This window comes from Patiria miniata, unplaced genomic scaffold (assembly GCF_015706575.1).
Source record: "Patiria miniata isolate m_02_andy unplaced genomic scaffold, ASM1570657v1 HiC_scaffold_15, whole genome shotgun sequence".
Lineage (NCBI taxonomy): Eukaryota > Metazoa > Echinodermata > Asteroidea > Valvatida > Asterinidae > Patiria > Patiria miniata.
Genome location: NW_024037053.1, coordinates 4,409,171 through 4,435,445, shown reverse-complemented (window position 1 = coordinate 4,435,445; position 26,275 = coordinate 4,409,171). Strand labels below are relative to the sequence as shown.

The 26,275-nt window shown below is 43.1% G+C and overlaps 6 protein-coding genes across 6 annotated transcripts; 3 read left to right on the top strand and 3 right to left on the bottom strand.

Annotated features, from left to right (window-relative positions):
- The first annotated feature begins 204 nt into the window (after window positions 1-204).
- Window positions 205-1,648, top strand: LOC119722279 (putative tyramine receptor 2). The gene has a single exon (XM_038192321.1). The coding sequence runs from the start codon at window positions 224-226 to the stop codon at window positions 1,514-1,516; it is 1,293 nt and encodes a 430-aa protein (XP_038048249.1). The 5' UTR covers window positions 205-223; the 3' UTR covers window positions 1,517-1,648.
- Window positions 1,649-5,514: 3,866 nt separating this feature from the next.
- LOC119722504 (F-box/LRR-repeat protein 20-like) lies at window positions 5,515-8,415 on the top strand. The gene is made up of 3 exons (XM_038192661.1): window positions 5,515-5,635; window positions 6,043-6,232; window positions 6,663-8,415. Exons 1-3 carry the CDS (start codon window positions 5,633-5,635, stop codon window positions 7,928-7,930), a joined length of 1,461 nt encoding a protein of 486 aa, XP_038048589.1. The 5' UTR covers window positions 5,515-5,632; the 3' UTR covers window positions 7,931-8,415.
- A 43-nt stretch (window positions 8,416-8,458) lies between these two features.
- On the bottom strand, window positions 8,459-13,121 carry LOC119722507 (caveolin-3-like). The gene is made up of 5 exons (XM_038192663.1): window positions 12,572-13,121; window positions 10,733-10,858; window positions 10,084-10,260; window positions 9,558-9,708; window positions 8,459-9,050 (listed from the first exon to the last, which is right to left on the bottom strand). Exons 1-5 carry the CDS (start codon window positions 12,674-12,676, stop codon window positions 8,863-8,865), a joined length of 747 nt encoding a protein of 248 aa, XP_038048591.1. The 5' UTR covers window positions 12,677-13,121; the 3' UTR covers window positions 8,459-8,862.
- A 1,124-nt stretch (window positions 13,122-14,245) lies between these two features.
- Window positions 14,246-17,593, top strand: LOC119722277 (thioredoxin domain-containing protein 12-like). The gene is made up of 6 exons (XM_038192319.1): window positions 14,246-14,435; window positions 14,862-14,922; window positions 15,281-15,333; window positions 15,712-15,785; window positions 16,016-16,169; window positions 16,672-17,593. Exons 1-6 carry the CDS (start codon window positions 14,246-14,248, stop codon window positions 16,731-16,733), a joined length of 594 nt encoding a protein of 197 aa, XP_038048247.1. The 3' UTR covers window positions 16,734-17,593.
- LOC119722506 (hydroxylysine kinase-like) lies at window positions 17,311-21,356 on the bottom strand. Its single transcript, XM_038192662.1, has 4 exons — window positions 20,656-21,356; window positions 19,299-19,438; window positions 18,439-18,625; window positions 17,311-18,177 (listed from the first exon to the last, which is right to left on the bottom strand). Exons 1-4 carry the CDS (start codon window positions 21,032-21,034, stop codon window positions 17,681-17,683), a joined length of 1,203 nt encoding a protein of 400 aa, XP_038048590.1. The 5' UTR covers window positions 21,035-21,356; the 3' UTR covers window positions 17,311-17,680.
- A 1,648-nt stretch (window positions 21,357-23,004) lies between these two features.
- LOC119722276 (carbohydrate sulfotransferase 1-like) lies at window positions 23,005-25,100 on the bottom strand. The gene has a single exon (XM_038192318.1). The coding sequence runs from the start codon at window positions 25,023-25,025 to the stop codon at window positions 23,580-23,582; it is 1,446 nt and encodes a 481-aa protein (XP_038048246.1). The 5' UTR covers window positions 25,026-25,100; the 3' UTR covers window positions 23,005-23,579.
- Window positions 25,101-26,275: the final 1,175 nt, after the last annotated feature.

The following is a 26,275-nucleotide window of genomic DNA, read 5'->3' as shown; positions in this document are numbered from 1 at the left end:
CCATAGCCCTCTGCTGGCGGTTTGTGTATTTATAATTATGTCTGTGGTCCTGTCGTTTACGTTAGGCAAATGTTATGCAGTCATTTTCAGTTGTGTAGGGGTTCGGTAAAATGTTTGCCAGAAAAAAAAATAGATATCGGTCCAAAGAAAACAAATATTAAACTGTTTTTTTTTAAACTTTACATTTTAATTGCCCAGGTTGTAGCTTCTGCTCGACGGCGATATGTATTTGGATGCCGTGTGGTGGTTTAGGGTGTCTCTGGAGGGCGTTGTCTTCTTAATTGGTGTCCCTGGCAACCTACTCATCATCCATGTGTACGCGTCCAAGAAGTCAAAGGTCACACCTCACGTCTTCATCATCGGATTGGCTGTTGCTGACTTCACAGTTTGTCTACTGCGGATAATTACCCTGGTCCAACTTTTCCCGCCAATGGACAAGTTCAGCGCGTCCAGTCAGTTCTTCTGCCGCGTGCCGCCCAGTATTGACGTCTGGCCGAAGTATACCTCCATACTTCTGACCTCGGCCGTGGCGGTTGACCGCTATCTGGCCATCTGCCGACCGCATGGGCGTCGGATGACCGTGCGACGGGCCCGCCATGCCGTCTATGCCTGCTTTGCTGTGTCTGCGGTCTTCACGCTTTCGTATCTGTTCATCTACGGAGTCACGCCGCTCAAGGACGGCACCACGGCTTGCCAATTCGTCGTTCCGCACGCGGTCATCACTGCTGAGTTCATCCTCCTCATGATTTCCTTTCTTGCCTCGCTTGTAATGATCGTGGTGTTGTACGCTAAGATCTACCGGACAGTCAACCGGATGGCTAAGGTGCGTCCGGGGAACACCGTCCACCGCGGTGCCTTGCATGGACTGTCCCGTGTAAACCGCGACGATTCAACGGCAAGGGCGGAAGGCATCACACCCAACCAACTCATAACCGTGGTCTCCCGTAAAACCAACCCCGAGATTCAACAAGACACATCGGTAGATGAGCTTGAAGCTCAAGTAAAGCCCCATCAACCACAACCCGAACCGAGAACCTCGACCGATCCGGTAAGGACAAAACTTGCGTGGAACGCCGATCATCAGATTGAGGAGTTACCAATTCTGAAACCGCCTACCGAAGCCACGGTACCCAGCACCAGTAGCACAATAACTCGTCACAACACCTCACTTGCGAGCCCATCATCTCAAGCCACAAATGAAGCCACGGGGACCGAAAGCGACCAATCAAATGCCCCACAATTCCACAAGAAAACCACGCTGATGTTGCTTCTGTCTACCATAGTCTTCGTCGTCACACTCTTACCAGTGTGTATCGTTCTGATAGCCTACCCGCTCATCTTACCGCTGTTGCACATTGAGGCATTTCGGTTCCTAGTCAACGTGGCTTCCTACCTGAACCTAGTCAACAACGCGGCCAATCCTGTCCTGTTCAGCTTCGTCAACCGCCGTTTCCGTGAAGACATGAAAAGATCGCTTCGGAAACTAAGCCGTGGGGGCTGCCGTTTTCGCGACTAGTCGCAATATTCCCACTTCACAAGGGCTTCAAAATCTCACGGCGTTCTCACTCATAAAACATACTGGGAAAAGATGTTCCAGAAATGGAAGACTCCATTTCCCCTAAAAAAAAGGAGGGGTTGAACGAGAGGACAGTACGTACAAAGTCATAGCACACTACGTGATATCCCACAGGGAGTGTGCCATGACTTTTTATAAACTTAACACGTGATCGTTCTAGGCCAATGAAAATACAGTATTCAAGACAGAGGTATAACAATATTATATGATGCACTGGAAAGGTAAATATTGAACCGAACTCCACATGTTAGTGGTTGTATGGTATGTGTATATGGAGGAAATGCTATTTTTGTTTCGTAAATCTGTAACCTGTCAACTTCTCACTATGCACTTTATAAAAAAAAAAATCACTTAAATTTTATTCATTTTAATACATAAAAAATCTCGCTTCACAATTCTTTCTCACCTCCACCTTTTTATTTAATTTTAACAAATGACGGTGAACTATTTTCTAACTTCATTTAATTATGAGTTTTACTAATCTTATAATTACTTGCACTAATTAAAAAAAATCTATATCGCAGGTTATTGATATCAATGTTATAAATTTGGCCCAAAATGAGTTTAAGATGTTCTCAAATCATGCTTGAAAAAAAAAACTGTTTCTATCCGGAATTGAAAACTATCTTGGGTGTACGTAAACGTCACGTGATGAGAAAGTGACTGATTCTGGATTCGAACCCTCGAGCGCGACTGTCATTAAAAGGTGAACGGCGAGTGAAACACCACTGTACCAACCTCGTTCTCAGAGAGGTTACCTGTTGGGCAACTAATGTTAGATTATCACGTGAAACATCCAGTAATTATCAAAAGGTGACAATTCAAAGCTTACTAATCTATATTGAAGTAATGAATAAACTGAGCAAGAATTACGCACGTCACGCTTTATAATTGCAAATTGCTGTAATTTTTTACAAACTGAAACGAATTCTGTCCTTGACAGTAGCAGTTCACAAGTAAACCAACGCACAGGTCGAACAGTTCTCTAAGTTCAGTGTCTCTATAAAGACAGATTGCTCTAATGTTTCAGCTTCTAGTACACTGTACAGTATTGTGGACAGTTACGATCTGCCTTCTAGTCTCCATGAAGTAACGGGTGTAGTTTGATTTGATCTATCTTTACTCCATCTAACAGCAGGTGCAGTTCGGCTCTCTCTTCCTACCTCTTGATGATGTTCTAGTGCACTGTACATTGTAGTAAAGGGTGCAGTTTGAATCGATCTACCACACTCCATGCAGTGGTGAATGCAGTTTTGATATACTGCCTCTTACTCCATGTGATAAAGAATGCAGTTTTCTGACTCATAAAATTCATCAGAATCTTCAGAGCCGTTGGAGTCGTTCAGTTCACACATTAATTCTTCTCCGTAGCTCAAGACGTTGAAGGAGAGACACCCGGGCAAAGCGATGCAGCGTGCGGCACAACCATTCACGCTTTGGACCGCAAACTCATGGATGACGTGACCGGTGAGGCACCGAGACTGGCCCGTCGCGGTCCCATCAGCTCCGGTTCCGGTGAGCTGGATGCGAGTATCTTGACGGATGCGGCGATGTTTTCTGCATGCTGCTGGCGACGCCTGAGAGACACAGACGACTGGTCGAACGCAGATAGCTCTAGCATCTTTATCGCATGGTTGGTCGCGCCACTTTGAATGGTTATCACCTAGTCTTATTGCAACGCAGGTGCTGTTGGACTCACGTGGTGGTTCATTGCTGTCCCATCCACGAAAGTCCGTCTGTGTGCCCGGTTCACGACCATCGCACACCCAAACACCCAGTGAATTCATGGTGCACGCTATCCAGGCCACACCGGACTCTCGGAGTGTCGAAATGAAGTTGTTCTCCTCAGATGACTGTGGAGCTGCCATTTCCCCTCCCAGATTTCGACACACGTCAATTGATTCCTGCCAGGAACCTTTGTGCTCATAACGAGAGATGCGAAAACAGTAATCGCCGAATACCTTCCAATCTGGAGGGCAAGCGAGAGCCTCATCTTGTACCGGCACGCACACCTGTGGGCCCAAATACGCTCCCACTATTGCAATGGCACTCACGACCACGAAAACATTTACCAAAATCATGTTGTAATGTTTGCTCGATTCGTACCAAACAGTGCCGTATTGCAGCAACAGAATACCCTGCCAAACTGAAGTCTTCTGTTCGGTGGACCACATTATATACCTGATGAGATAGAAGGTGGGTACGAGGGGACATCAAATATTGATACCTTTGGCGGAAAGCCGCCAAGAAACCGAAAAAAGTCTCACGCAAAGAAACACATTAGAGCGCCACAAAAGTACTCAATAATTAAATCAAATGGATAAACGAGCATGTATATCTATACTTTAATAAGTCATCATAGACTTGTTTGAAAGGCCAGATCATTATCCAGTTTTTACAGAAAACATAGAAGTATGGGTAGGCTAATGGGCTATTGAGAAAGACCCTCCCTCAAAAAAAAAAAAACCTTTACAATTACTCACCTAGGCTGACAGAGTTTTGCGTGATGTGTCCCTTACAATAAAATCGGGCGAATAAGGTAGAAAGAAGATTTAAATCAATCCTTCATTTTTTCCTGATGACTTTTATTGTTCATCGTTCTCCCCTTTGGCTTTGGCTTCAAACGGAGCAAGGGTCGGGACAATAACAGCAAAACTCCACTGTGAAGGAGATGAATATCTGCTTTCCTCAACAACAACAAAACAAAACGTTTTGAGCTACTTAAACTTGACCTGTCCTTGAAATGGAAATTACTTGACCTAGATGAAATATTCCAATAAGTGCTGGAATGGTTCCCAACACCGAACTTGGAGGCTTAAGTGGTTAGTGTAATATTAATAACATGTGCAACAGGTGAATTAATAAACGATAGAGAGAAGTAATGGTCGCTTAATAAATAGAGTCTATACCCAGTGATAATGGCTACTTGAGTCGATGTAAGCTTTTAGCTCTTACCTTTCAAGGTTACGGAGACAAGTGTGTTACTCTTTTATCGGTACAAGCCTACAAGGTCACTGCACTTTCACAAAGGGTAGTCAGTCGCAAGTGAAGTCCATCACACGTCATTCAGTTTCAAGACAAGTCGCAAGCTACTTACTCCTTTGTCATTTCCTTGTCATTGTTTACATACTGGTGACCTGGCTCGTATATCAACTTGTATTTTGACGCGACTTATTCAACAATAGTTGAACCCGTATTTCGACTATACAGCTTTACCTTCACCAACATCACTAACTATTTTTTTACCATCATCAACTCATCCTACTCCTGTTCATAGTCATTGCCCCCACCCCAAGTTGCTGACGTCATCATCATCGTCATTCAATTCAATTCAATTCAATTCAATTCAATTCAATTCAATTCAATTCAATTCAAATCAATTCAATTCAATTCAATTCATTCACATTTATTTCCATTTTACATTTCATAAAATACAAGTAAATATAGATAAACACTCGGTGTTTAACAAGTGGATATCAATACTTGAAACAAATGGTGAAAATGGAGGCATGTCCCGGTAATTAGCTAGTCTTATCGAATACATCCGTGCCTTCAGTTTTTTGAGAAAAAAAATACAAAAGTAACAAGTTGTCAACATTCATCAAAAGGTATATACAGGCTAACTCGAGCTTTTCTCTTTGTGTTTGCTATGTTCATGACGGCTAACACATGGGTTTTGTTTAGTTTCTTTTGCTTTTCCTATTTTGTAATGTAAAAGTCATTGGGTGGCTGTGTCGGAATTAGTTGGCTACGGCTAGAAATTACACACGCGCCTATGGAAACAGCCGCAGCCACTTTCCCATGGACCCGTGTCACCAATCGATTAGTGATCGGGGGACGAGGTTGATATCGAGAATGCGCGTACGGGCCGTTTGTTTGTGGCAGCTGCGTGCCGTGCGCGTTTTCAACGCGAACGGCGTAGAACAAAAAAGCTGACATAGACCTACTGTTTCAAGCCTGTTGGTTTGTCAACTGGTGCATGGCTATTTGACGGGAAAATACCATTAGATCTATGACTAGTACGCTTTTCATCTTGAGAAAGGGAACCCTTAAACCATGGTAAGTTAGATCAATTATTTTTCTTGAAGATTAAGGTTATATCTGGAAGGTTAAGGTGATTATCGATAAAAAATGTTGAAATATCTAGTGCATCAAAGCACTTCGTGACAATTAACTAAGGCAAATTACTAAGGTCATTTCCACATTCACTTCATGCCGGCGAGTCATAAGGTCAAAAGTTGGCGTGGTATTCTTGAGTGAATTTTACCAACTCAACATGAACCAGAGCCAGCAGGCCGTCAGGCTCCGTCGTAAATCTGTATCGAAGACGCTGAAATGGACATATTAAATATGGAACTAAAAATACAAACAAAGCTGCGCCTTGAAAACTATTTTGGAATGGGAACTTGGTTGCCGAAATACCACCCGTCTATACATGTCTTTATTCAAAACTATACGACACACAGTTTGTCTGGAGGTGGTTTCATAAGAGGCGAGTGCGAGAGAAACGCCCCAGCCGTCATCATCGGCCAGGAGATGACAGCGCCGTAGACCGGGACAGCGCGACCGAGTCACGGGGAGAACAGACGGCTGGAATCCCGACTACCAAGCCGCCGGACTCGCCTGGCTCTGACGCAGAGGATGTAGTTGACGACGGTGAGTTAACGGTGAAATCAAGGTCTATATAGAGAAGGCACCTTTCCAGAACAACCAATGCGACGTGACATCGTCACACCTCATGAATATTCAAATTGCTCCCAAGGCTTCCCATACCAACGAGAAAAGCACTGTTTGCTTTTGAGAGGTATCACATTTGAATATTCATGAGCTGTGACGATGTCCTTTCAGGTTTTTCAACAAGTGTTTACCGAAACAATCCCTAGTCTTGGCACAGCCTCACTACTTACAAGTATGACGTAGACCAGGTCCTCAGTCTACCTCAAACGGACGGTGTGAGAATAAAGTACTACTCGACGCTTAGTGGCAGCAAACTCGTTCTCGTTCGAATAAACCGACATACCAATTTCTACCAATTTCTAACCTAAAAAAAATCACTTCTCGTTTTCACATACCTTTGCTTTTGCAGTCACGAACTGTACTTCAAATTGCTGTGTGGTTCATCCGACTCTTAGGTATGAGTCAAACCTCTGTGATCTTCCAGACGAAATTCTCCTTCGCATCGTCTCCTTCATCTACCCCATGGACAGGACCTTTGCCAGTCTCAAGTTGTCCTGCAAACGGCTCCACGCAATCGCAGAAGATCTGTCACTATACCACCTCCGCGCCCTAACGGTGCCACCAAAGTCCATGTTCTCTTTTCCTGTCCTGCAGCGTGTACTTGATGTCTCCGGTGGAGCGTTGGTCCGAATGGACCTGTCTGGATGCGAGGACATCACCGACTACACGTTGTTCAGAATGGCAGTTCACTGCGGGAAACTGAACAGCTTGAGCTTGTCGGGGTGCAAACAGATCACCAACGGTGGACTGAGGGTGATCGGTAGCTATCTGATACACCTGCAGGAGTTAGACGTTAGCTGCTGTCCATTCATCACGTGTGCAGGTGTGGTACACCTCTTCAAGATGATCGGTACTTCGCTGGTCTCCATCAATCTCAACGACTGTTTAGGTTTCAGGGAAGATCCTCACCGACTTGTCACGCTGGCGTTCTTCTGTAGCTCTCTGAGACACCTTTCTGTAGGCTGGTCCCGGGATCTGGTCAAGCTCAACCCGCTCCTGGACATGGATCTGGACAGGCTGACTCAGGGATGTACGGAGTTAGAGTACCTAGACGTCAGCTACAGCCACTCCTCTAATGGCAGCATGCAGAGTATAGCCCGCAACTGCCCCGTGCTGACGACACTCATAACAAGACAGTGCTTCCTGCAAGATACCGGTCTAGAACACATTGGCCAGGGGATGGGTAAACTTGAGTGGCTGGACCTCACGGATTGCTGGTACGTCACGGACGCGGGGCTAGGCAGCCTGGCCAATGGCTGTCCGCGCCTGCGTGTCGTCATCCTGACGCGCTGCCACGAGGTGCGAGGAAGTGGCGTGGTCAATTTGGCGACCTCCTGCAACCAGTTGGAGAAATTCGTCCTGAAACAATGCTTTCGAGTCGACGACCACGCCATAAAATGCGTCGGTTTGGGCGCTAAGCAACTGCGCCACCTCGATCTCAGCTGTAACCAAAACGTCACGGCGGAGACGGTGAGGAAAATACGAGAGGCCCGGGGAGGAGGACTGCGGATCGTGACTAATGGCTGCCCCAGGGTGCCGAGAGGTGGTGCTGCGTCAAGATTTCTCTTCTTGAAGAAAGACACCAACTCCTTGATGGTCTGGGAAACAGCCGTTTGATATTTCTGCATCTTACCCCAGCAGAAGGCATTTAGAGGTTGTCCCATCGAAAGAGCGACGATGTGCCGAATGACGTCCCACGACGAAATATGTCGTTGGTGAAAGTGTTCATGTAACAGTGCATACGTCTAGGCATTGAAGAGTTTGAATCAGTCAGAGTCCTTGGATAACACCAAGGAATAACTGCATACCTAATTCCCAGAAGGTCTTTTCAGTATCTAAGTATGATTTGTTTTGACAAATTTGAATAACAATGTTTTTTTTATCAAATGACTGCCGTTTATCAAGGTTGATGACCAGTACAGTGCATGTTTTCATTGACTGTTGTCCTAAAAAGTATAGACGGCCGTAAGGAAATAATTTTATATATAACATGTGGTGTAGAAAAGTTACTCATTGGAGAAAATAAATGTATTTACTGTATAACTTTATTAATGTACATATATAATAATATTATATTTGCATGCACTATGAATGCAAAGCGTTTTTTTTCTGTTTTGGAGTCATCATATTAAATTGCTTTAATTAACAAAATACAGTCGCTACTCCATTTCACTTATATTAGGATTTTGGTAAATATAGGGGAAAAAGCTAAAATGAATAGACTTTTCTTTATTAGTATTGTAAAGTTTTGGCTCTAAACATTTAGATGATGACTTTTGCGTGTAAAAATTCGAACACAGTTTTGGTTGTGGTAGACTTGCTATTAATCAACGTTAACTTTTTTGTTGTAAAGCAGATACTCGTCGTCTCATGTTTTTTTATCATTTCTGTTCCCAACCCATATAGCACGCCCTCAAGAGTTCACAATGTCTCCTATTATAGAGAGCGCAATCCAAACCCCAATTTGCAAAACGTAGTTACATTATATATGTATTTATCTGTACAATGCGAGATTCCATCGCTGGTTTCCGCTATAAGTTTGGTTTCTGTCACTGCCGATAGCTGGTAAACTGAATGTTGCTGAAAACCCTGGCCACAGACTCGAAGCACGGATCGCAGAATGTCCGGATGAGTAGCGTCCACAACTTACTGGCCCAATGGAGAACGATCAAGCATGACTTGATGCAGGGAACCACGTACCAGATGTGCAGAAAAGTGAGGCAGGCAAAGTACACACCTGGGAAGGAGGAAAACGTATAGTATTAATGTCAATGGTACTCCTTCAGGTACATTGGTGTGGTTATTTTTCCTTTCAACTCGGTGATTAGTAGAATTAATTATGTTTAGGACGATGTTCGATTCGAATTCCTCGTGAAGACTTTGAAGGAAATAAACACATTGTATAATATAAAGAAGTCAAAATTAGTCGTGGCATAGTGTTTCGCCCAAAACTTAAGTTTTAAGTTGAGAAATTTTCACGGATGAAAACAACCTTGCTTGGAATGGAAATAGGCATTTCTACTTAAACAACACCTAGTTGAGCTAAGACCCGAAAGTCTCAGATTAGGTAAACTATTTAAGCATGTACACATAACAATCGGTTATTCGGGGAGTCAGTCAGTCATTTCTTCAGTCAGCCAGTAAGTCGTCAGTGACTCGGTCAGTCATGGGACTGGCCTTTCGGATCCAGCACAAATGGAAATAAACTGATAAAGCTTGGTACAAGCTTTTTGTCTAGCCTCACCCCAGCAGACAGAGAAGGGGATACCGCACAGCAGCGTGCAGATGCGGTAGGACCAAGACTTGACGAAGGTGAACGTGATGAAGCTGTAACGCCAGACCCTATCGAAGCTATGCATGCCGTCTGGTTCCGCCAAGACATCCTCAAACCATACCTGACAGAGAGTTGCGTTTTAATAGTAGAAAACCATTTCGTTGATCTAGCTAAGCTCAGAATAAAACCTGCTGAGCAGATATGGATTACCTGTTAATAAACCATGTCATGTGAATGGATTGTGTTGCTGGAGTTTGACAGAATTTTGCTAAGCACTTTTTTATATTTAGCAGTTTTGAGCCCCGGTTACGTAACTGCGTTTCACTCGAGTTAGGCGTGGTATCAGACGGTGACTTCAAAACCTGTTGCACATAAAGGCAACGGAACGGACAGACACGAGCGTGAGTTGCTCACTATTTTCTAAATTCAATGGAGTCTGCTGCCACCAGGAGGCTCGAAATGTCCACTTGCACGTGCTCAAAGGTGCGCATCTTACCCTGACATGTTTATTCATATCAGTCGGGTCCCTGTCCCGCATGTCTAGCTGCTCCACCGTCTCCATATGCACCCTCGTGTGCTCGAACTGGGGCTCATTCGATATCGTCACCTTGAGGTTATTCTCACGTCTGATCGGAGGTCTGTCGTGTTCAGCGTCTTGGTCCGACATCAGTGGCTGAATAAACAAGAAGGAAACATTTCGACAGACTTAAATGTCGAAGGCTGATGTCTTGTGTCTGTAAATGCTGCACGTTTAAAACTGATTTTGGCAGAAATTAGTCACGTAAATGAAACCTTGGCAGCTTCAGGTAAATACAAGAGAAAATGAGAACTATATACATGTACCAACAATTCTGCAGCGACAGATTTTTGTATCCATCCATGCATCACAGAATACCTACGTATACATTGTGTGGTACCTTCTTTATTATGAATGCCAGATACCGACTTTAATAGTCATAGATAGAAACTCTATCGAGTGCAAGTAGTTCTTTAACATCAACAGCGGAAATGAAGTGTAAATATGTGCCTCAATCTATTTTCTTTCATACATTCACAAAATCGTTTGAAACAAAACATTTGAATGCAAATTTAAGTCCCTTGGACACACCCCTGGGCGGGGCATGAGGCGTGGTCTTGTTACCTACTGCCTTCTGTAGTTCTTTGCTGTTGTCAGGCTGGTGCTCATGGGCGGGGTTTGGCAGCTCCTCTCTGGCCGGTGATTTGACGATGTGGAGGGCTTTCTCTGCTTTGGCCTTGCATTTCAGCCACACCTGGTTTCCTCATAGGGTGGGGTGGGGGTGGGGGGTCGGTGGAGGCAGCAGGGACGGGGAGGAGTAGTAGGAGCAAGCAAAATCACATAGAGTAGGGGGTGCAGGGAACAAACATGAGATGAATAAAGATAAATAATCAAAACAAAATTACTCACTCTTGAAATTTTAGCGAAGTTCATGTAGCACTCTGTATTTTCCATGTCCTTCAGGTTTCATTGATAATAATCCAGCATAGTCCGGGACATTTTGATGGATTTCCCAGCGGTGGCTTTGCCCAGTGTGAATTTGAATCGACGACAGAGGATGTGAAGATTTCTAGTGAAGTTCAAGGAACTCTGATACAGGACTTGATTTATTCCCTCCCAGATTAATCCGCGCGAAACAAAAATAATCCTTGCAAGGCCTTGGAGATTTCGTCTTTCACAGGTGGCTAAGCTCGTGAAATCACATCAAAAGTAAGTTACCAAAACGGAACTGATCAACAGCATGAGTTTTCAGATTATCCATCATTATTATCTCATTTATTTGATAAATGTCAAGTTGAAAAGGAGAAACAGGTGGTAACGGAATTGTTGACAACGAACTTGACGAACTCCCATCATGCACCTATAGTCGGCACCCTCATTCACTGGCAAACATTTCCTTTTCTGTATGGCTAGTGAGTACAGGGAACTAGACGACATTTAACTTGGACAACTAACTGGTACCCTAGTATTTTGATGTCGGTATGCATAGTACCGACATGCAGTACTACTCGGAACGGAGGCCAGACTATTTATGGCCCTCTGACTAGGATGGTCTTAGTCACATCCGCTTGTGGGTTCTAACAGTTGATTAAACAGAAGTGCGGCTTAAGCCTTGACACCCGCGCGCTGAGCACAATATTCAGCAGATGGGGCGCTCACTTTGAGTTTAAACACAGCTCTAACTGGATTGTCAAAATAGGACTAGGGCTACGCTGGGATAGCAATAAGTTTTCCCTCAGATAGTGGCTCTCATTTTTTTGGAGGGGACATTTAATAATGCGTCATAAAGCGCACATAATCCACCAGTATACTCAAGGCGCTACATCATTATTACCCTGCTCGGTTGGGCCAATTAAATGAAACATTCCAAAGACAATCTCAGCTCCCTGGGGAGTACACAGCTCGATGCAGCCATTTCGACGCAAGTATACCATCTCTGCCCTCAAGAGAAGTGAGTGACAAGTGCCTTGCCCAAGGGCACACGCACCACAACCCCAGTCAGGACTGGAACCCACAACCTGCAGCAGTAGTGCAGGATAATGCTCCAGGCCACGAGGCCACGGCACTCCACATTGCTTTTCAATAATTTGATGCTCATTTTTGTCTTCCCCAGCTGAGCGGGGAGGGGGATACACGCCACCACGACATGTGGATACGTAAGACGATATCATTGTGGAAATGCCACGTTTACTGAAGCAAAGTGGGAACTTTAAGTTACTTCAATTTAAACAGTATACAATCTCGTAAAAATTGTTATGAACGGGAGGATGCAAACTTTAAACGTTAATGCGGCACCACCAGAATGGTATCATAAATTACATCGCCCCCAAAATGCAGATCGTAGGTTTTATGTATAAACACTCGATCATCATGCCATCTGTAAAGCTTAAAACATTCTAAAAAACAGTCTTTTTTTGTAGAGAACACAAAAATCAAATCTAAGACCTGGTTAGATTCCAGTACTTACCACTCTGTGAGGGTTACACTTCTCGGACATGGTAGAAATGGTGTCAGGTTCCACATTGACATCTTCATCATCATCCGGACTCACGTAGATATCCATCATGTCCATCCTATGAAGCCTAAGTTAGGCTGTGGGAAGCCTTTTATTTTCTTAAGGACGCTCACAGCTGTTAAGGCTCATTACACCAACGTGCTTGTGATCCAATGCGATAAGTTGAGGCGTCATAGTAACTCTTGGCCGATTTCCAAACTCGTATGTGCGTGCAACATGACAGATTTCAAATCGCTGGTACCGGTACCCTACACTTGCGGTTATACATACGCACACAGTGCGGCTTGGAGCCATCAACATTTTAGTCGATCGTCGCAACTCCACTGTCACAAAGTGTACCCCATGGATATATGATGGATCTCGTGGACCGGATTTGCGTAGTTTCAAAGGAACAACACTGGCCCACTTTGCAGTGAGTAAGCCAATGATTCACTGAGAATTTCGACAAATCCGAGGTACGTCCCTTTCCTTCAGGCTGCGATAGTCTATGATCTTACCCGTTTTACATTTACCCGCACAAACGTATATGGATCTGTGTTGAGTGTGTTCAGTGCTGTAAGTTGACGTAAGTTCGGCGTCTTAAATGCATTAAGTTCAACGGCCCTCTATAACATAAGAGGAAATCCCTGAGTATTAGTACGATTGACATCTCTCATGACAGATAGGCAAAAGTTAATGCACATTTCCCCACTAGTCTGGGACATCTCTGAGTCATCTGTCTGATATTGATACAACTTCTGGAAACACTTTTTTCCGGACGTTTCAGTCTTTCAAACCCTTCTTTTTTCTAACGACGTTAATCATTTCTTTCTATCGCTTGTTGTTCACACAGACCCTTAATATCCAATAATATGCACAGTAGATACTGTGCAAATATTCGAGGGCCTATACGAAAAATTCAGTGCCTACGAAAAAAATCGAGGGCTTATGAAAACACCACACGTGCCATAAAATATGACACGCACGTACACAAGAATTTTTTTAAAGAGTTTAGCGTCAAGCTCTCTCGTCTCTGAATTTTCAATTTCACTGACGCTGAGGTAGCTGCATGTACATGTAATCGAATGCCACGTACGTAGCACTGGTAGATGATAAAATGTGCAAAGTAGTTGAAAAAATTCATAAGCCATTGCTCAGCGTGATTGCTTTTGCCAAGCTTTTCACAAAGCCAAGCTTTCGGTGTACTACGACTTCTTCAGGGTAAAAATAGCCACGAAGAAGGTGTTGTACATGAATAGAAAACTTGGCTACCAATCACGCTGAGCACTGGCTTCTTTTCACTATACTCAGTTTGTATATGATTGTAGGCCTATACGTACAGAATTGACGTGCAAAGTTTGTTGTTCTGAAGCACACGGTGCCAGCAGGTTTTAGAAATACCTGTTTTTCCTGGCTTGCTTAGCTAAGCTTCATCGCTTACCAGTGCCTGTGGCCGGGGGGGGGGGGGGTAGGGCCTACGCGACACTGGTACTGCCTATACGGAACTCTCCGTCTGACCCTATTACTAGTTTACATTTTTGCGTTCTAGCGTTAACAGACGATATTCCTACACGTTTTTTTTGTGCACGGTACATTAATTAAAAACTCCTTACGTACCGTTGTTTCTGGTGTTCGTTGAAACCGTTCATGGGAAAAGTGGCAAGTTTTTTTGCACCTGCGGAACTTCATCAAAGTTTATCGGGCGCCCTCTATGTTCTGAGTTGGATATTCGGCAACATGGCGGCCATCATGTTTACGTGGATTGCTACATTCTTGACGCTTGTCACGCTACTCCCCTTTATCGTGCACGCAGGCACTGATGGTGCGGTAGGAAATGGTAAGATTTTGTTTGATAAATTACTGAGGAAACGGTTAAATTATTTGCCTAGAATAACTCCAAAACTTCGGTCAAATTTGGTAGATATGTGTGCCCAAATTCCGGACATGCAGTTCTGTGTAGTTCGTGGCGTATGGCGCGTCCCATGGCCATGCATCCCCTATCAAAATCATGCCTGTCATGTTGTAGGGACGGTAGGGCATATAGCGCCTTGCCCGAGTAAGTATAAATTTCTTTTTTTTCTACCCATTTTCCTCACTCGTATTGATTGAAATCCAAATCAAGATTAAAATCGTTCCCTTTTCTTTAATCATTGTTAATCATCATGTTATTGTTAATTCTTGTTGTTGAATTGTTTATATTCAATTCAGGTACATGTATTGGCTTTTAAACTAAACCTTTTTTCTAATATGGCTTACTTTGTAGGATTCGGTGATGATATAGAGTGGTGGTCATTGCCAGATGGTTTATCACAATCTAAAACCTTGTAAGTATTTTTCTTCACGTTGTTGGGGTATCAGAGATTTATGGTTTTGGGTGTTTTTTTTTCTTCTCATTTTTCCCATAAAAAAGTAGGGTAGGGGCTGTCAGATTAGGGTAGGTAGGGAAACCAAAAGCAGAAGTATATATATTTTTTTTGGCCTTAACTATGAACGTGGTCTTTGTTATGATACTACTTGACATGATATAGTAAGTTCTCAATCATTGCTAAAAAGCTTAAGATTGGGTAATTTGTAGAGCACTTTGAGCCGCAAATCCAACAATGTTATAAATTCTAATTACCATTCCCTATTTTTTCTCCACTGGATCATTCCCATCTCGTTATTTGTCCTTTTTAATTCCAGAGGCAAACCACTGATGCTGATTATACACAAGTCATGGTGCGGTGCATGCAAAGGTAGGTTAATAATAGTCATAATACCTAACTAGATATCCCACTAACGAATAAGTTTCTGGTCCAAAAAACTATAAGGGTGCTAAAACTGTCTGTCACTGTTTTATTTGTGTTTAGATCTTGTAATTTTGTTGATCTTGTATTCTTGAGTTCGCTGTCTGTTACGCCACTGATATCTCTGGAGTGATCTGTACTTTCATTTTTTTTCTGATTTCTTTCTCTCTTTTGTTCTTTTTGTTTTGCACAAGACCACAATGCTGTTTTTGTTGTCTGATTTGTGTTCTCGCTTTCTGATTTCTTTTTCTGTCGTGTTAATTTTAGTTTTGGAAAAAAACCACAATGCCCATTTTTTCAGATTTGTGTTCTTGCTTTTTTTCATAGCTCTGAAGCCCAAGTTTGCAGCCTCAGATGCAATTAAGGAGCTCAGCAAGGACTTTGTCATGGTCAACTTGTTGGTAAGAAATCAGAACAAAGAAATCTCTTCAACATCAACCTTAAAATGGGTGCAAGATTAGGTATACATAAGAGTTTCCCCTAGGCACATGAAAAGAAGTAGACTGGATTCCAGTGTAATTCGTTTCTGTTAAAGATGTACTTGTGCACAGCTTCCATAGAATCCAGGTTGAATGTTTATTATGTTTACATTTTATTGTGTACTGAATTATCTTCTTCTGCCATTTGTCAGGATGATGAAGAGCCTAATGAGAGTAAATACGTCCCAGATGGTGGCTACATTCCTAGGATTCTCTTTCTGAACCAGGCTGGGGAGGTTCAGACTGATCTCATCAACAAAGGAGGAAATCCCAAGTACAAGTACTATTACCCCGATGCAAATGGAGGTAAGGTACCAGACTGTTGAATACGGAGACGTAATCGATCACAAGTCAAGTTATAAGACGGTCACAAGTAGCAAGGGATGGAGAGCAAGTACAAGAATGACTTGTGATTTACTTGTGATTGCCTTGTGATGAGTTGTGATTGACTTGTGATGACTTGTGATAGACGTGTGATGACTTGTGATGACTTGTGATTGACTTGTGATGACTTGTGATTGACTTTTGATGACTTATGATTGACTTGCGATACCTTGTGATTGACATATGATTGACTTGTGATGACTTCTGATTGACTTGGGATGACTTCTGATTGACTTGTGATGACTTGTGATGACTTGTGATTGATTGTGATGACTTTTGACAATTGCTGATTGACCTATGATTGACATTGGATGATTTAATTATAACTCTGCTGTTAAGACATTTTTGCATATTTCATGTACAATTATATCAATCGTATGTGATAAAATGGTTTAACTTTTTACTGAAATTTTTTTTTCTCCAGTTTTAGACTCCATGCGATCAGCCCTGAAGAAACTTGGTGGCAAGGGCGCCGATGAACTTTAACCTTTGACACATCAAGGACATCTTTGACCTGCCTGTTGTGGGTATTTGTACCATTTTATTGCAAATATTATACAAAGGAAGATGTACGTTTCAGAGCAGTGTCTTTCATAGCTGGTGTGGTGCAAAAAAAAAATTCGCAAATTGTAAATTAGTTACTTTGCGTTTCTTAATATCGTAAGTGCCTTGCTATATGTGTGTTGATTGGGTTGATAAAATCATGATGAATGGAGAAACTTAAATCTTTATTCTTGTTTCATTTCAGGAAAAAAAGATGTGAATATATTTTCATATTTTGCCATATTTGCTGGCAGGGGTAGTAAAAATGTATGTCCTTTTCTTTTTATCAAGTTATTGTCCAGTGAAAACTTTGTTTTCAGAAGTACAGAAAAAAAATCATGTTGAATTTTGGTTTGTATATATCATAAAGTGAAATGTGTGTTTTCTTACAATTTTGGCAAGCAGTATTTCCCGCGAAAACTGACTGTGTTTGTACATCATGGGTGATGGGGAAAATAGACTTGTGCAAGTCCTTCAAGGGGCCTTGGTCCAAGCTTCTAGAAATATTTAAACACATTGGTTGGATCTGGTTTTGTTTATTTAGCAACAACCCTCATTTCAGATAAATAATATATTGAGAAAATATAGTTAAATTAATGAGGTTAGTACATAAATAAGTGTAGCATAGACCTGCAAATTAAGAAACACCAAGATGTGTTTCCATATTGCAAATATGCTATCAAAAATCCCAACACCATAACAATTTAGGGCCTAAATTTGTTTTCTTTATTATAAGTCGCAAATAAATACTGTCAACATTTGGGGTTTTTCCAAGAAAATAAATTACATAATTTTCAAGCGAATAGATGTATGCAGAGATTTTTTTAATCTTCAAAATCAACCCTTCAATTTGTCGACCCGAAATTTGAAGTGGAACAACTGAACGTTTGTCAAGAATTGTTGAGTGTTAATTCTTCCCATAATGCCTCCACCTTCCGCTGTGGGGTATCCCATAATTCCTTGAGCAATTGCCATCCCCCGGCCCTCTCAATCCGCATGATGTATTCATCTGAGTAGCCAGAACGGCGGAAATATTCTTGAGATAAGACCAGTAGTTGTGCCAAGCGCGCTGCCGTGGCCACGTACAGTGACTGACGCTCCGTACGGGTTAGCTGAATTACCGAGGAGTAACCAGCGAGGAAATACCCGCCGGCTACCAGCGGCTGTTGACCCCTCTTGCCCACCATCATGTCTGCCAAACTGCCCGCCACGTCGTAGACCAAACACTCGCACGCCATGTCGTTGAAGTCGATGATGCCTGTGACCACGTGGCTCGCTGATTGGCGGATAGTGCGCGTGACGTCATTCGAGCAATGTTCCCGATTGGTGGGTTCTCGATTGGGCGCGACTAGAATGTTGGCCCGATTCATGTCGACGTGGATCAAACCTGTCAGAAAACATCCATTGAAAATTGAAATTATTATAGTTAGTGTTAAGTTTTTCGCCCACAAAGAACGCATCGTTTGCCAATAATACCTAGGCAGCAATTAAGAGAAAACACTGCTTACTCTTTTTGCTTATTTGAGCAAAAGTCACGCGAGAACCAGTTACCAGTAAATTTCAACACATTGGTAAACTATTTCTAAGCAGAATTTCTGTGCTAAGCTAAAAAATTCGGGTACTTCAGCATTCCACATTGCCTGCTCACCTTTTTGCATCGTGTTTTCAATCGGCTTGACGTCTCGTACGAACCTGTCCAGCACGGACTTGGCTAGTAAGCGATGGTCAGTGTCCGGCACGCCGTCAATATATTGCTCGACGTCAGCAACGCTGGTCAAGCACCACATGTTAGTTTCTGCGCGCTCTTTCAGATGCTCAAACGGACCTTTCAAATCCTGCAGGGAAGAACAATCGAAATTTATAATGGGATTGTTTAAAGTCGAATATTTTCCCAAGGATTGGCAGCTAAATCGCCCCCTTGACAGCTAATCACCCCAGTAACTTGATCCTCTCAGACGGTAAAATTATGTAGGTAAACGGCCCCTAAACCTTAACTCCATTTGCTAGGATGTCGCCTCAATCCTGCAAAATCCTCCAACATCCTCCATGTAAAAATTGCGTACAGCCTCAATCCTGCGAAATCCTCCGTTATTTCTTGATTGTGGTCCTTGAAGGTGTGAACACTGCCCAATCCTGCAAAATCCTCCAGCAATCATTGTCAGTATGTTGAGGCAGAGCCAGTGACATGGAGCAGTGCGGAGGATTTTAAGTACTAGCTAGGCCTAAATGTATGCACGGCTGAGCATAAACAACACAACGTCCGGCCCAAGACCCTCACACTGTGCATCTTCCAAAATCAGCCGCATGTGTTTACCATAATAAATCTTGCAAAATCCTCCATGTTGCAAAGAGGATTTTGGAGGATTTGGGAAGGTTGGGGAATACGGTATATATAAGATAACATGTTTAAGGGATTAGGGGTTACGACGGAACTTTGTATTTTAGGAGTGGATATTTTCAAAACAAAAAAACCCAAAGTTATACCAAGACCAGGCTAGACTTTCGTACCAGTAGCTTTTTGTTGAGGCGCGCAACAGCTCTCCCTACGCCGTACAGAACTTCGTTGGACAGCTTGACTTCAGAAAGGATTGTCCCAGGAACGTAGGAGAGTAGAAGGACTAGGAAAAGTCCACGAGCGCCGTCTGGTTCTATGGAATCAATAAAAAAAAAAGACGAATGCGACTCCGAAATAACCGGGAACACACGTACATGTTGTCACATCATCTAGTTGCTGGCAATCATTTCATGGGACGTGATTGAATATGATTTTATGGCATTTCATACAAAATGTTTTTGACCGAATTAATAACAGTATGTGCGCGAAAAGCAGTAAAGCGATTTTGCTGCAAGATTTTCTACACCAAACTAAATGCGAACACCACGTCCTCCACATTTTTATGCTCAATTTGTTCTTTTCCTGACCCCGAAATCGGTCACAGACCCTGGTGCCAGCGACAATCGACGCTTTTGAAAAGTTGTTTTCTTAAGCTTTCCGTGTGGTTGTGTGCGCGTATTGTACAGGACGCGGTGTTTGCATGCTGCGCTTGCCTACTCTGTAATTCTGTCGTTCTTTTGACGACAATAATTATGTTAGTCATTCAAAGTTTTGAATAGTCTCCAAAATGTCCATAGCATACACACCGAGCTGCTTGTCAATGGATGGTCGAGGTCGAGAGAACTACTACAAAGCTTCATTCAGTCAATGAATTATGTTCCCTTCAATGCGCCCAGATTCAGATTGGAGAATTGCATGAAACCAGTTTTATGAGAAGGGATGTGTATCACATTCTGTAGTTAAATGCACAGGGCAATAACAGATAAAACTTTACAAAAAGTGAACGAATTGGGGAAATCTAAAAATATGGGCACGGTACACTTTCTGCTAATAGAAAGTAGACAATGAAGACAAATAATTCAGTAAAGTAAAGTAAATGAATAAACGAGTAAATAAATAAATACAAGAATGGATAATTGCACATATTTATAAAAAAAAAAGTGTGTGCATGTAGAACGATAACATAGAGACATAATAATGAGACATTCAACCAGCTACACTTTCTACGTATTTCAGTGCTTTTAAAAATGAGGGCAGAGAAGTTGTGATGGCAGAATTTCAAAAAGACCTAGGTTATTCCTGCATATACTTTGCATACATTGGGAGGAAAACCCAATGCATTCTGCATTTCCAGATACCTGTCCATGATTCGAAATCCAAAGGATAATGTACGGACCGGGAACCAGTCTAGGTCCTTCCTCCGGCATCCGGGCCTCGTTATCGGGCTAAACAGCGCCCTCTTCAATCACGCACAGACCCAAATAAGTCAACTTGAGTGGTATATATTGCGATCAAAATTATAAGTCTTACCGCGATGGAATCTCTGTAGGCTTAGATAACCGCCATGAAGGTTCGTCACTGGCAACGGGTACGCCACGCCATCGTCTCCCCGTAGTGAGAGGAGCACCGTCACGATCTCCCCGTAGCTCCCGGCCTGCCCCAGCGAGTCATCCCCGCTGATCACCTTCAGGACAAACTCGCTGTCCGCCCGGGGCCCATCGCGCTTCTCGCCCGCTGCCGGGGCCCTCGCGTAGAAGTTCTGGTCGCAGTAGCTGGGGAGTTCCCGCAGACATTTTGCTTCTAGCCCGTAAAGTCTCACCAGGAGCTCGCTGGCCATTTTATTGGACAGGAATGGCTTGTTGACAAGTTCGGCGCCATCGAAACAGTTGTCAGCATTGTTCATGGTCATGACGGACGAAATTACACGCCCTACGTGTTCACGTGTGTATCTTCACTCGGCCCACTGAGGCAATTTTACTAAACCACAGGTGCGAACAAAGGCGCGCGATGAAAATAAACAAAGACCTCCTTCTCAATGTCAACTCCGAAACATTGGCTTGAGTTAAATGCTCGAGCATATTTCAACATTTCCTGTTTGAGCATGCGTGACCCAAATATCGTGCCGTTCGATTAGCCACGTACACAGCAACTCTTGTTGCGCTATGGTAACACCAGTAGAGTTCAATTGATGACCTCTCGCATTGTGCGGGATGGGATTGCATTCGCTCTTTTCACACTTCCGCCATAGGCATTGGGCATGCAGAGCCTCGATCTGGCAACTTTACACAATGAATATAGCCGATTCAGTGATTCCCGTGTCGGGGTTCAGATCACTGAACCGGCTATTTTGCCCAATAGCGGAGCGTGAAAAGAGCGAATTAGTGTCCGTCTCATTTTTATTCCGAGCTCTTCTATGTCATCATACAATCATTTCCCTCAGTCCACATTGGTATAGGCCTATTTACGGGGTTACTTTTACAAAAGGAATTGGGACCGTCCGCGTATTTTTTTTTGGCAGCATACATCGTATTTTAACCATATCACATCACGCATACTAGCATGAATATTTATCACGCTGTGTGGATGGAATACACTTAGGTTCTCGTTGTGTTTTCCTTCAATTAAACCTATCCCAAGCAACAAAAATATTCCATAAAAATGGACATTAGGTTCGAACCTAATTAATTGCGATCCATACTTCATTCCACTATAGGCCACTGCGGCAGCTCGACAAAAGCCGCTCTTGGAAATGCTTTAATATGCATGCGTGACTGAGTAATAGCAATGATGTGACGTCCTGCTATTTTCTTATGAATAAACATCGAATACGGCTGAATAATAGACGAATAATTTTAAAACTCTATCAAAATAATATCGAACCAAAATTCGCCAGGGATAAATTTCAGATTCCGAGCTTTAAAATTACATAAAAAGAGTGGCGGTACGTGTTTCCGCGCCGACGCTAGAGCCCCGCAAATATGTTGCTGATATTTTGGGACGCGCTGTAGTATTTAAGATCTCTGTATAATTATAATACGCTTCTAATTAAACATTTTATTTTGTGTTTATATGAGACTGCTAGGTTACACTCTGTGAAAAATGGCAACATCGAAATACTGTTCTTAACTTTAGAATTAGGGATGCAAAAGTTAGTTTTTGTATTGTCCAAATCCCATACCCCGCTGAAAATTGGACCCCACTTTTACGCCACAGCATTCTTCGACAGATGAACAGTTCCTAGATGTGACGTCATAATTTACAAAACCCATAATTTGGGAAGTAAAACAAGTCTTCATTGTTGCCCATCGCCGAGACCTTCATGACCACCAAACTGAAGATTGTTTTGCGCCATACGGTTGGTATTGATATAGAAATGATAACTAAAACAGAAACTTGAGATAATTTCAAATTAACTGGAAATGACATAGGGACGTATAAACGACTTTGTATGACCATCTGGCGGTATACATTTTTGGTTTTTTTAAACATCTGATAGCTTCATTTGTACAATTCCAGGGGATCAATAACATCTCTGAAGTTATATTACTGACACATGATACAGTCATGAACTTTGTTGGTGAAATTCGACTCCAAACAGAACTATCCCTTGCTCGCAAGTGCACGTAGTCGAACTAGAAAGTGAAGAGGCCATTTTGAAACGGCATCATTCACTCAGGCGTTTTCGAAATGTTGGCTAGTTCGTCGGCGTCGGCTTCACTGCAAGTTTCAGAGTCATTTTAAATAACCTCAATTGTAAAAAAAAAAAAAATCTGAACGTTCGTTGACGCTCCATAGTAATTCATTTGATGTTCCTTGGGTAGATTGTGTTCCGGTATTTAGCTGGAGCTCTCCATGTCAGGGCCTAAAATCTGTCCGAGCCTAACTACGAAGACGAAGCCGTGGTTTCGAAAACCTTGGACAAAGCAAGAGACAACCATGCACATGTACTTGTACAGGTGACTTCTATAATAATCTTTGGTGCAAATCAATAGATTTTATTTGTGGTGACAATTATTAATGAACTCATGATCAGTAAAATACTGTATTATTCTCCCTGTCACATAATTAGGCACAATATAGATTCCTAAAAATCTCTAACAAAAAACATCAGAATTTTGGAAGTATTAAAATAAAGCACGACAGGCCTTTGTTCATATATGTGTCAAATTCTTCCAAAAGCTTTTAACAATTTTGAGTAAGTAATAGTTTAGATGACATTCATATGCCCTATTTCGTTCTTTTGTTAAAAGCTGCATGTACGTACGGTAAACATGTATTTTAGTGTATGTCCATTGTTTAATCTCAGTGTTTTTCGTACGATTTATGTCTCACTGGAAAGCTCGGAGTATTGCTAGTCAGTTCAGTTGGAATAGATTGTTAGGGGTAGGCTACGGGTGCAACGTAAAAATGTATTCTCTGACACATGGCGTACGAAGTAACTTTTGATAGATTGTTTATCGTGACGAGGGAAGTTTTGCCACCAAACTCTTGCCTTTGTCCAATAGTTCCTTTATGGATCTGACTTTGAGGTAACCAAGATTCCTCAGAGTCTCCCCACACAACTTCTGCATCCTCAGCACCACCTTGAGCGGTACTTGATGCCGCCAGGCCTCCGGAACCTGAGACGCATTTTTAGTCAAGGAGTACTGAATGTCCAGTTCCCAGCTAGGTTTGACGGCTCTCTTAGTGTTGATTTTGATCCACCTGAGAACCCTTGACGGCAGTTGGCCAAGCCCGACAAAATCGTAGATCTCCTGGGCCATCTGTTCAGGGTTTTGCGCAATGTCTTCGTAGCGAACCAGTTTGTATTTCCCTTGTAGCCACGCCGGCCGACTGCGGACGAACTCCAAGTTGTGTCTGATGCGCTTGCAGAGGTACGAAACAGCGCCATCTAGTGACGCTCCAATCTCCAGTGAGACATTGGCGCTCGGGATGCGGCTTTTCGAGTAGTGGCTGGCGCGTGGATCGCGCACCAGGTGGATTATCTTCAAGTTGATGTCGCGACCCATAGCCATAGCCTCTAGAGATGATATGTTGTAGAGCCTGATCAATTTGATAGCCTGATGCTGCTTCCTTTGACAAGCCTGCATCAGGGGCACCGTTTCCAAACGACGACACTTCATGACCGTATAATCAGTGAGTGGTTTGGGAGACCCCCTAAAAAAATCACACAGCGGAGGGTCGATCATAACTTTACTGTTCCTCCGATGGAGCGGTTCGCGACTGTAAAACTCCGCCAAGTAGGGCGTCCGGGTGAACTCGCACTTGACTAACCGGCGCAGGAACCTGATTCTTTCCGGGTAGAGTTCCCGCTTCCATTCCGTCAACTTCAGCGGCTCGAACTGGTAGAATATCTTGGGGTTCTGATTGAAGAACTGGCCTAGAAAACTGGAGCCGGAGCGCCGGTTAGTCACAATCACGATGTGGATCTTGGAGAGTTTCGCTGAAGGTGGTTTGACGGGTAGAACGGTTTGATCAATGTCCGCTGCGGCGATATCTAGTACGGGCTTGACCACTCTACTGGGCCTATCCACTACCTTGGACAAAGGTAGATCGACTTTGCCAAGATTATCCAGTTTCTCAACCGGGGAAAGCCCCTCATAATCCAGCGTCTCAGACCCGTGCAGGGACACCTCTCTCATCTCACGTACCGGTCGTCGTTCAGGATCCTGAAGCTCCAGAAGTTCCGACGGGAGTTTTCTACCCTGGTGCCCATCCAGAGACTGGACTCCCAAAATCGGCCGGGCCTCGGCGGAGACCAGTTTCACCAGTCTGCTTTGGGATTCCAACAACACGTGATCCTCGTCGACTACGACCCCCAAGCGGCGAGAGGGCTCGATGCCCTCGTCCTCGGTGCCCGACGGAAGACTCCCATCTCTGAGGAAGTGTATTTGGAGCATGAAGAAGACTAAAGAAAGTATCCAAAGAAGTGGCAACCAACTCGAGCTGGGCCTAATGATGACGCACGTTTTCTCTCTTCCACTGGCCATTCTTCGTTTTGTTCTGAAATATAATTGTAAAAAGAATGTTTTACCATACTTCCTTGCTATTTTGTTTTACATATACAGCAGAGCAAGGGACCACAATACCACATGACGCGAGACACCAACGTGGCATCTTCAAGCGCCAGACATTATTTACCTACCTTGTACTTAACCTAAAAATGACTCTCAAACTGACGCGTGACTTGTAACTTTTAATTTTGTCCAGTCCTAAGACGTGCGCGCGCAACACAGCTCTGTGGTACTATTTTTTCATGGGTCAAAATTGCACACTTCACCGGTGGGTACGTCCATGCTCAAACGAGTGGGACAAAAATTTCCCGCCGTTTGGGGGTGGAGGGGTGGAGTGGAGGGGGGGGGGGTTCGGACAGGTGTCCACAAAAAACGAAGTACATGTATGTTGTCAAAACAATATGCAAGTTTCATGCATGCACAGAACCTGTTCACATGCAAACAAAAGACAAAAATAAGTATCTTTATTTACAAAATCGGTATAGTACCATGCAACTTTACCTCTCTTATTAACACGCTGACGTTTGGAGAAGTGTTAGGCCTATGTAATTCTCTCCAATTTTGCATTAGGGGCACCAAAATAAAAATCTTACCCAATTTTCAAACAACATTCGGACTTTGCAAAGAGCAGAAATTGGTGTTGTAAGAATAGTCAATACGTACCACAACCAACCAAAAGACCAGTTGTTTAATAATTGAGTTTTAAGTTCTCCATTTCCGTTCAGCGGCGACAACTGGTATACAGCAAAAAAGTGTCTAGGTGCGGGTACCAAAATGCTTCAACAGGGAATGAATTGTACGAGCGGGTACGGTCCTTCTAACCAAACCGCTTTATTAGTCCGGATCATTTATTTTACATTTACACCAGACGACAAGTACAACTCTTGGATTTGTGCAGGATCAGAGTATGAACAATATAAATAGCGACGGGTGTTTGGACTTTGAAAGTGTTCAAAGCCCGAAGTGCAGCGGGGCATGTATGTAAACAAAGAAATGTGAGTTTGTGCCACGGGGCTACGGAAAGGGATATGGCCTCGAAAAGATTAAAGATGAAATAGAGCTCTTGAAGTTCCTGCGATTTTGGAAATATAACTGATCTATAACTAAACTAGGAAAGAACGTTGCATCCTGACGCC

Coding starts and splice junctions, on each gene's coding strand:
- LOC119722276 (XM_038192318.1), bottom strand. CDS start 25,025: ATGCTCCAAATACACTTCCTCAGAGATGGGAGTCTTCCGTCGGGCACC.
- LOC119722277 (XM_038192319.1), top strand. CDS start 14,246: ATGGGAAAAGTGGCAAGTTTTTTTGCACCTGCGGAACTTCATCAAAGT. Junction 14,923..15,280: donor TTATCACAATCTAAAACCTT/GTAAGTATTTTT, acceptor TTTTAATTCCAG/AGGCAAACCACTGATGCTGA. Junction 15,786..16,015: donor TTGTCATGGTCAACTTGTTG/GTAAGAAATCAG, acceptor GCCATTTGTCAG/GATGATGAAGAGCCTAATGA.
- LOC119722504 (XM_038192661.1), top strand. Junction 6,233..6,662: donor AGAGGATGTAGTTGACGACG/GTGAGTTAACGG, acceptor TTGCTTTTGCAG/TCACGAACTGTACTTCAAAT.
- LOC119722506 (XM_038192662.1), bottom strand. CDS start 21,034: ATGACCATGAACAATGCTGACAACTGTTTCGATGGCGCCGAACTTGTC. Junction 19,439..20,655: donor CCTACAGAGATTCCATCGCG/GTAAGACTTATA, acceptor TTGATTCCATAG/AACCAGACGGCGCTCGTGGA. Junction 18,626..19,298: donor GCCTCAACAAAAAGCTACTG/GTACGAAAGTCT, acceptor TCTTCCCTGCAG/GATTTGAAAGGTCCGTTTGA.
- LOC119722279 (XM_038192321.1), top strand. CDS start 224: ATGTATTTGGATGCCGTGTGGTGGTTTAGGGTGTCTCTGGAGGGCGTT.
- LOC119722507 (XM_038192663.1), bottom strand. CDS start 12,676: ATGGACATGATGGATATCTACGTGAGTCCGGATGATGATGAAGATGTC. Junction 10,859..12,571: donor AGTGTAACCCTCACAGAGTG/GTAAGTACTGGA, acceptor TGAGGAAACCAG/GTGTGGCTGAAATGCAAGGC. Junction 9,051..9,557: donor CCCCTTCTCTGTCTGCTGGG/GTGAGGCTAGAC, acceptor CCTCCTTCCCAG/GTGTGTACTTTGCCTGCCTC.